We start from the raw sequence: 10373 nt of genomic DNA on the forward strand, positions 1-10373 counted from the left end.
AATTATTTTAGTCAAAAAATATCATGAAAGTCACTGTGGAATAGCTACGATGACTTCGTTTCTCTGGCCAAGACAATTTTGAACTATGACTTTAGTGTCAATGAAGGTATGCGTCAAGGATTATCCATCGGGTTCTTGTAATCCATTTTCAGTAGGGCCTATATAAATTTGAATATGAATTCTGTACATAAAATTGCATACGAAGTATCTGTGAAACTGATTTACATCTCTTCCCGTCAAAACACTTAATCTCTGGCCTTCAGAGCATCATTCTAAGCATTATAATTGCTTTTTCGTTGAAACCTCAAAATATCATTACAGGACATATTTCTTTTCAAATTTTACATCTCTCTCTGAAGCCAAAATTCTATGCCTGGAAATTTGGGATCATACCACGAGCAAGACAACCACGAGTCATACAGTCCACAAGCTAGATATATTAAAAAAAGAAAACCTGCGAGCTAGACATTAAGTAAAAGGGGCCCATGAGCTATACAGTATAGAGCCTTGTTTGCTTAGTGTCTAGCTCGTGAACCGTATAGCTTGTGGGCCTATTTTACAGCATGTCGAGCTCGTGGATTATATGACTCGTGAGCTGTATAAGTCGTAAGCTGTTACGTTTAGCTCGTGACGTGTACCCGGTAACTTTTTTCCCGTCCGTTTCTCTCCCAAAATGTAAAAAACTAAAACTCTTACGTCCTGCCTCCAATTTCCCCTCACTAGCGCTGCGAAGTTCTGTACAGTAACTGGACAGGTGTCTCCAAAGAGGGCGATCACGATTCGACCAGCCGGTTCGTCATCGATCTCTACGTCGAAGAAGGCCTTTTTCGTCACCAGCAGGTCATTCTCGCTGTTGCGATCCGGATCGTCCCATGGCTTGGTTCTTTTCTTACCGTGTCTCTTGGCAGCGTCGATATCTTGAACGGAAAAGGCCGCGACGAAGACGATGGTGAGTAGGCCTTTATTATGATGGAGGAGCATGATCACCTGTTGTACAATTGATTTTCCCAAGAGTGACAGTAAGGTCAAAAAATTCTTCAAGCATAAAAATGCACACAAACCTAAATGGAAGACAGAATGAACTGATATGCCATGAAGATACTCGTATATTATTATTTTTTTTAATGCCTTTAGGATTGAGGAAACCAGAGTCGAGCGCGACGGTGGTATATCTCCGCTATCAGAAAGTGACACATAAACATACTAGGTCGTAGTCAAAACCATAGACAGTTATTACGAGACAAATCAGTTGACTGATATAGTTTCATGGTACTATAGCAAGAGATCGTCCCTCCGATTTCATTCTTCATTGTAAGGAGAGAAAAGCTTTGAATGATGCGCTGGATCAGTATCACTTTCCTCATTTTTCTTTTCCTCAAATATGATGGTATAACCGCGTGTGATTTGCTCTAGTTTTCTTCAAGTTTCATCAAAACCTCTGTTGATAAAATATTCGAGAAAACAAGCCGAACATCTTTATCATTCTTTAATCTAACCCATGATGGCAAAAAGCATGTATCGCTTGAGCCTCAAATCAGCACTAACAAACACCAGGGAAGAAAAGATACTCACCGATTGATTCTTCTTTTCCCACTCCTTGCAATAATGTCTTCGAGCGAGGAGAATGCGCACAGAAGTAAGGAAACAAGAGTCGAACGCGACGATGGTATAGAGCTTAGTGAGTTCAGGGTTTTGTTGAGGATTTGAGCCAATGGGGCAAGGAGCAGCTGTTGCTTGGGTCGTTTGGCCTAGGAACGTGGTTTGCTCTGCGCTCTGGAAGCTGTTACATTGATAAGCGCTTCTGTTCCAGCTGTGGGACCGCCGGTGAAAATAATCCTTTCGAATCTAAGAGTGTCTAAGTGTTTTCTAATCTTACCTGCGTCACCGACAAAAACAACCTCAATAATGCATTTTTCATTGCCAATGCAAGTTTTTGTTTTTTCTTTTATCCAAGTGAAGTTTTATTTGGTACTTAACACATAACAATCCTTGAAGCAATCACAACTGGGAAAATACATGACAGCGATTACGTTATTGTTACGATATGTTATTAAGTATCTTGAACTAAAATTCTCTGATTCTTGCATGATATTGACGCTTGAACTACAAATTTGCGTGCTTTACATATATCCTGATGTGTCATATCGAAATTAGACTGCATTCGTAAAGTATTTACAGGCGTTTCATATTAAGATTATACTAGCATATCATAGAAATGCCTAGGCTTTAATCGGACACTTGGGCGGAAACGTTCCGGAAGGACGACAATGTCTTTTACAACTTGCTGAAAGTCTTCACGAATTGAACAAACCTAAATTACTGTATTATTGTACAGCACACAGAATACCTTGTAACCTCTAATATAGGTTTTTCCCGGTCAATTTCATAATTTTGTCATTCAAATTCATTAATGTGCATTCAAATTCACAACAGCGCACGCACGCGAAAATATTCGGGCATTCAAATTCAGAATCCGAGCGATCAATTTCATTTATGGGCGTTCTATTTCGTTTTCGTGAAATCAAATTCACGATTGGGCATTCAATTTCAAAATGCGAGCACCGACTTTCCTACTCGTGCATTCAAAATCATGCGATAGTCATGTGATAGTCCCAATGAGCTTGTTTAGAGCGTTCAATTTCATTTTTAAGCAATCAAGTTCTTACTTCGTGCAATCAATTTAACGAGGAAAATGGAGTAGACTTTGTAAGAAAGGAAAAAGGGCCGACACAACCAATGAAGGCTTGTATATAGTGCAATTATGATTGCTTACAGGTTCTACATTGTTCTCTGTTCATGTATTCTTTGTTTTCCATCTCAATAAATTTCAAATTGTATTGTCCAATCAGCAGTGCATCCAAACAATACAACGACAGTTTCATCATATTTCTTGATGATACTGCATGCTGACAACGCCCCGACACCAACCACATAATGACAATTCATCAATTTAAAGACAAACTGACACACAATGATCTCACATAGTCCCGCAAAAGTAAACCAATAAGACAGCAATACACAACATACAAGACGAATAAAATGTTCATGTATTAGTTTCAATATAGTCGATTTTTTTTTTCCTCGAAGGGGTCACCCAACCCTCCGTATATAATGCTCGTCTGTAGGCCTTTACAGTGCCTAATGTTTGTTTGTTTGTTTCATTTTCCATCAAAGAAGATGGCTGGATAACCTATACTCAGCTGCAATAGCTGGTCTTCCATATGGGGTCCACTTGGATGTAAGGTGGGACCACTTCATCTGGTTAAACAGCTCTCACACATGGGACCTCCATTTTATGTCCAATCCGAGGGACATGTGCCTGTATATTCTTGTATATTCAAAATTTTCAGTGAACAGGTGGACCTCTACTGCAAAATAAATAATCATTATAAATCCCAATACATTCAAAGCCAAATGAAAAACAAATGCATACACGGCCCCAAACTAAATTCAGGTAATTCTTTTAAATTAGACCCCGTTTACAGTGCGAGGCTCGGCCCGCCTTCATTTGAGTGTAAACGCGCAAAAGGCCAAATGCGGGGCCAAAAATGGCCGCGCATTTGGCCACGCTCTGAAGGTGGTCTCGGCCGCGGCCTTTTCTCAGTGTAAACGCAAACTGGGCGAAATGCGCGGCCAATTTTAGTCTGGCTTCCAAACCCTCTGCCCGTACGCGTATTTTTTATTTACACGCAAGCCTATGGCTTGTGGCAATTAAATTCATTGAAACCGCTCCTGATGCGTCTATGCTTACTCCGCTCGGGTTGTGTGTTGCGAAGAGTTCTCCGCTCGCGACGATTCGATTCGTACACTCAGTGAGTGTGTGCACGCGCTGTGAAAGTTTTGCTCGCCGTTGTAGACCTGCATCCAATTACTATAGTAGTACGTGTATAAATACGTATAAAAACGGGTGAGAGAGCGAAAAACAACATAAGGAAAGAGATAAAAAAAGCAATGAATTTTCTGTGATATCTCATCAATCATGCACAACAGTGATCAATATTATTGCGGGTTCCATGGAAGACCACAACTTTATTGGTGTATGATGGGGATGAGTAGGCTCCTAATGGGCTACAGTGACCAAAGTTTATGTAGTATATAGGCCATATATATATATATATATATATATATATATATAGTCTATAAGTCCAAACATGTTGCGAATTCACGTATTGGCTACAATATAATAATGTGGGGGAGGGAGGGGGGGGGGGGACCGAAGGTGAAGCCAATCCTGCCCGACCCCCCCCCCCCCCCCACCGATATTGAAACGCATATCGACCAATAGGCTTACACATGACGAGTAATGTATAATGTAACACTTTTTCGATCTCCGTTGATTGATGACTGAAATATTGACAGGAAAGATTGAAGGGAAAAGGAATGGAGAAGAAGCGCATGGATGGAAAGCTTGAAGGGAGAGTAGTTGAAAGTTATGGAATAGGCTATACAATGGTATACATGTATCAGAAAGTTGTGAAATAACATGATCGCTTAAATCTATATACATTATGTACATGTATTTATTTCTCAGCCTCCAACCCCCTCTGTTATATCTGTTGCTATTAAAGGCCCCTAAATTTATCTTCATAGTTTATACTGATGGTATATTATTTTGTTTCTCAAACCTGCCCCTCTTTTCTTCATACTACTTTCAAAGACTCACTCTGCATATTAATTTTCCGACCTCTCTCGACCTCCTCTTTTTTCAAATGCATAATTATGACTCCTGTATTTTTTCCCTTCCTCGATCACTGCTTGAATTCTCATACAATTTACACTGTATTTGTTTCTCATACCGTCTCTCTGTCTCTCCCCTTCTCTCTTTTCATTTTGAAACTTTACAATGTTTGTTTACAAGACCACTTTCTACTCTCTACAGTGATCAGTTTGTCTAGAAACATGTTTAGTCAGTGCAAATATGTATGAAGGAAAATTACACCACTATTGCATGAATTCATTATGCATTTTATTCACTTCTTTATGTTCAAGCACTTTTTTTCATGACGGTATACTGAGTATACAGATGTAATCTGATCCTCCAATATCCAAGAAGTATTGGAATACAAACTAGAACTATCACTCAATGTTGTACTAACACAGTTACTGACATTTGCCATATCTCAAGTCAATTGCTCAAAACCTGAGTGAGTAAGTAAATAAATCAACAATTTCTATGATTTTCATTAAAAATACTGTTACCATGGCAACACAATATTTGACATTAAGAAAAAAATGAAGTTTGCCCAGTTCTATCATAGCCGTCACATGTGCCAAATTTTAAGTCAAATGCTCAAAAACTGAGGGAGTTAAGTTAATCCATAATATTATTGTATGATTTTTATTCAAAATAAAATTATGCTGTCACCATATTGTGTCGAGCCCACTAATGTCAATAATATTCGACCACTAATGTGGCTGTCGTATCTTTAAGCTATATGCTTATTTTACGACAGTCTTCTTCATTTACACTCCCGATCTTGTGCCATAATTCAGTGAGATCATTTATTTCGAATGGTTCGTGTTCTCTTACTCTTTTCGTTAATCTGTACACGTATCTCTCAGTTTTATATTCGAATGCACACACTGTATGTTCCATTCTCTTGTAAACAACAAGAAATGACTACTTAGTATTTCATTTTTGTAATAAATGATCGATGCAGAAAATTCCTAATAAATTAATTTAAATTTGGATCGTGTAATGTCATAACCACCACTATAAACTATATGTCATAAGACGTCGACGACAAAAGTCATAACAACCACTAATGTCACGACACGTCGAAGACAAATGTCATAATGACCACTATAATGTCATAACATGTCGACGATAAATGTCATAACAAGTCGACCAAAAATGTCAAAATTTCAATTTTTATTGCAAATGTGATAACACGTCGACGACAAATGTCATAACGACCACTGATGTCATAACATGTCGACGACAAATGTTAACCACAAACGTCATAACACGTCGACGACAAATGTCAAAATATAAAATTTTACTGCAAATGTCATAACATGTCGACAACAAAGGTCATAACGACCATTAATGTCTTAACACCTCGACGACAAATGTCATAATGACCACAAATCACACGGGACAAATATCAAAGTCGGATTAACCACAAATATCATAACACGTCGACGACAAATGTCAAAATTTCTGTTTTTACTGCAAATGTCATAACACGTCGACGACAATGTCAGAATCGAATTAACCACAAGTGTCATAACGCGTCGACCACAAATGTCAGAATTTCCACATTTACTGCAAATGTCATACTGCGTCACAGGGGAGGATCCAGGAATTCTGTAAAGGGGAGGCACCTTTACAAAATCAAAGGTTGGTGCAACCTCCTCCCTTTTTTGATTTTATCAAAAATAGAGACGGGGAGGGGCGCCGCGCCCCCTTTAGATCGGCGACTGCGTCAGCCACAGGTTAATAGCAAAACCCAATGCTTGCATTACAAGGAGGCGACTTTTCAAAACTATACAAGCTGGCGCAACCCCCTATTTTTTTCTTGTTATTTCTGTTGTTTTAACAAAAACAGAAAGGGTCATCAAAGGGGGTGCGCCCCCTCTCAACCCGTGATTGCGTCATCCACAAATGTCAAAACTCATTGCTTGCATTTCATGGGCGGATCCAGGAATTCCGTAAAGGGGAGACACCTTTTCAAAATTAAAGGCTGGCGCACCCCCCCCCCCTTGTTATTTTCCTCTTTCTTCTTTTGTTTAAACGAAAAAAGAAAGAGAAGAAAGGAGTGGGTGCGGCAATCTTTACTTTTGCAAAGGCGCCTCGCCTTTTCGGAATTCCGTGATCCACCCCTGTAATGCAGCATTGGCTTTGCCATTAACATTTTTGTGGTCGTGTAACACATCGTGTTATGACATTTGAAGTAAAAATGGAAATTTTGATGACGCAGTCGCGGATCTCTAAGAGGGGGCGCGGCGCCCCTCCCCCTCTCTTTTGCTAAAACAAAAGAAATAAAATTAAAAAAGGGGAGGGGGTTGCGCCAGCCTTTGATTTTGTAAAGGCGTCTCCCCTTTACGAAATTCCTGGATCCTCCCCTGTGACGCGTTATGACATTTGTAGTAAATTTGGAGATTTAGACATATTTTGTAGTCGATGTGTTATGACATCTGTCGTCGACGAAGTATGGCATTTGCAGTAAAAACGGAAATTTTGACATTTGTCGTCGACGTGTTATCACATTTGTGGTTAATCGGATTTTGATATTAGTCCGACGTGTTATGACATCAGTTGTCGTTATGAAATTTGTCGTCGACGTGTTATGACATTTGCAGTAAAAAATTGATATTTTGACATTTGTCGTCGACGTGTTATGACATTTGTAGTTAATCCGATTTTGACAATTGTCGTCGACATGTTATGACATTAGTGGTCGCTATGAAATTTGTCGTCGACGTGTCATGACATTTGCAGTAAAAATTGAATTTTTTTGACATTTGCAGTAAAAATTGAATTTTTTTGACATTTGTCTTCGACATGTTATAATAATTAGTGGTCATTATGACATTTGTCGTCGACGTGTAATGACATTAGCGGTCGTTATGAAATTTGTCGTCTACGTCTTATGACATAAGTGGTTGTTATGACATTACACGATATAAATTCAAATTAATAAGGAATTTTCTGCATCGATCATATATTACAAAAATGCACTGTTCCTGCTGAAAGTACAGCTTGGTTTGATTTCATTATAATTGTATTTTGTTGAATCGTGGATTCTGTAATACATGCATGTGATTTGATTTATCATGAAATTGTATTGAATATGGAATCAATAAAAGATTATGGAAAAAATGAAATAGTCATTTCTTGTTGTTTACAAGAGAATGGAACATACAGTGTGTACATTCGAATATAAAACTGAGATATACGTGTACAGATTAAAGAAAAGAGTAAGAGAACACGTCGATTGGGAACCATTCGGAATAAATGATCTCACTGAATTATGGCACAAGATCGGGAGTGTGAATGCAGAAGACTGTTGTCAAATAAGCATATAGCTTAAAGATACGACAGCCACATTAGTGGTCGAATATTGTTGACATTGATGGACTCGACACAATATGGTGACAGCATAATTTTATTTTTAATGAAAATCATACAATGATATTGTGAATTAACTTAAAGGACAAGTCCACCTTCATATACATGTGGATTGAGTGAATGCAGCAATATCAATAGAACAAAGCAGTGAAAGTTTGGGGGAAATCTGACAATCCTTTTCAAAAGTTATGAATTTTTAAAGAATCTGCGTAGTCACTGCTGGATGAGAAGACTACTACAGTGTATGATGTCATATGCGTACAACCATATAAAGAAAAATAAAAAGAGCATTTCACAAAACTTTATTTTTTGAATAAAGTGCACATTTCTTCGACTTGTTACTGACATATATGGTGAGGGTAATATTATTCCCCCTGCCTTCTGAAAGGGAGAAGTCAAGTGTTCTTTTGTTATGCGAGAAAAGTGAAAATATGTCAAATTTTCTTTCTTCTTTCTTTTATCGTTTTACTCATGCATGGGCGTCACCAAGGGGGGTGCGTTGGGTGCGAACGCACCCCCCGTCAGACCCTTTAAAAAAAAAAAAAAAAATCAGTCTGCGAGCGACCTCAACGCCGGACCCTAAATAATTATTATTTTCTATCGATTTTTTTTTTTTGAAATTTTGCATCGGAGACAAAGAAAAAAATCGTGGGCAAAAACAATTCGCACCCCTGGTTCTGGCAGCACTGATTTTATACATATCTACTAGTACAAGTGTATTCTATACAGTGTTTACTATTTAGATAGATTTTGGACATCCTTCCCATGCGTGGTCACTTCGACGCCACCTCGCTGGTCATACCTCCCCCAGTCATGAACATAAACCGACACCCTTGACTACCAGTGGCGGATCCAGGGGGAGGGGCGCACCGGGCGTCCCCCCCCCCCCTGCCCCCTTTTAATTTCCAAAGCGAAAAAGTATAGCTACAAACGGCAGTTTTTGGACGGTAAAATGTCAAAATTTTCAAGCCCGCTGGCTCCGGCGCTCGCTGGCATTTAGTCGTAGTGCCATTCTTCTGAAGTTGCTGCCAGTAATTGCCGGCAGCTCCACCCGGTGCGCCCCCACCCCCCCCCCCCCCTTACTGCAAAAAAAAAAATATATGTATATATATATATAGCTACAAACGGCAGTTTTTGGACTATAAAATGTCACAATTTTCAAACTCGCTCGCTCCGCTCGCTCGCATTTAAATTCTCCTGATATTGCTGCAAGTAATTGCCAGCAGTTGCGCCCAGTGCGCCCCCTTAATTTCGAAAGCAAAAAAGATATAGCTTCAAACGGCAGTTTTTGGACTGTGATTAATGTCAAAAATTTCAAGCTCGCTCGCATTTAATCTTTATGCAATTCCCCTGATGTTACTGCCAGTAATTGTCTGCAGTTGCGCCCGGTGCGCCCCCCTTAATTTCCAAAGCGAAAAAATATAGCTACAAACGGCAGTTTTTCTATTGTAAAATGTCAAAATTTTCAAGCTCGCTCTCTTCGCTCGCTCGCATTGAATCGTTATGCAATTCACCTGATGTTGCTGCCAGTAATTGCCAGCAGTTGCGCCCGGTGGCATGTTGCGCTCCACCCCCCTTAATTTCCAAAGCGAAAAAATATGGCTAAGAACGGCAATTTTTGGACTGTAAAATGTAAAATTTTCAAGCTCGCTCGCATTTAATCATTATGCAATTCACCTGATGTTGCTGCCAGTAATTGCCAGCAGTTCCGCCCGGTGCGCCCCCCTCCCTTAATTTCCAAAGCGAAAAAATATGGCTAAGAACGGCAGTTTTTGGACTGTAAAATGTAGGGCCTAAAATTTTCAAGCTCGCTCTCTTCGCTCGCTCGCATTTAATCGTTATGCAATTCACCTGATGTTGCTGCCAGTAATTGCCAGTAGTTCCGCCCGGTGCGCCCCCTCCCTTGATTTCCAAAGCGAAAAAATACGGCTAAGAACGGCAGCTGTTGGACTGTAAAATGTAAAATTTTCAAGCTCGCTCGCTCCGCTCGCTCGCATGTAATCGTTATGCTCTCCTGATATTACTGCCAGTAATTGCTAGGAGTTGCGCCGTATATGCGCCCCCCTTAAATTCCAAAGCGAAAAAAAATATAGCAACAAACGGCAGGGTTTTTTTTTTACTGTAAAATGTCAAAATATTCAAGCTCACTCGCTCCGCTCGCTCGCATTTATCATTATGCAATTCACCTGATGTTGCTGCCAGTATTGCCAGCAGTTCCGCCCGGTGCGCCCTCCCCTTTATTTCCAGAGCGAAAAAATATAGCTCCAAATGGTAGTTTTTTGACTGTAAAATGTCAAAA

At 39.6% G+C, this 10373-nt stretch overlaps 1 protein-coding gene across 1 annotated transcript in view; it reads right to left on the reverse strand.

Annotated features, from left to right (window-relative positions):
• The window catches only part of LOC139708055 (peptidyl-prolyl cis-trans isomerase B-like), a 109782-nt gene extending 108801 nt beyond the window's left edge, over positions 1–981 (reverse strand). Inside the window, exon 1 of the mRNA XM_071620038.1 lies at positions 697–981. Coding sequence (XP_071476139.1) covers positions 697–981 — 285 coding nt within the window. The remainder of the gene's footprint in view (positions 1–696) is intronic.
• Positions 982–10373: the final 9392 nt, after the last annotated feature.

Source organism: Diadema antillarum, unplaced genomic scaffold (assembly GCF_040938485.1).
Source record: "Diadema antillarum isolate AM-2024a unplaced genomic scaffold, OU_Dant_1.0 seq00001296_RagTag, whole genome shotgun sequence".
Lineage (NCBI taxonomy): Eukaryota > Metazoa > Echinodermata > Echinoidea > Diadematoida > Diadematidae > Diadema > Diadema antillarum.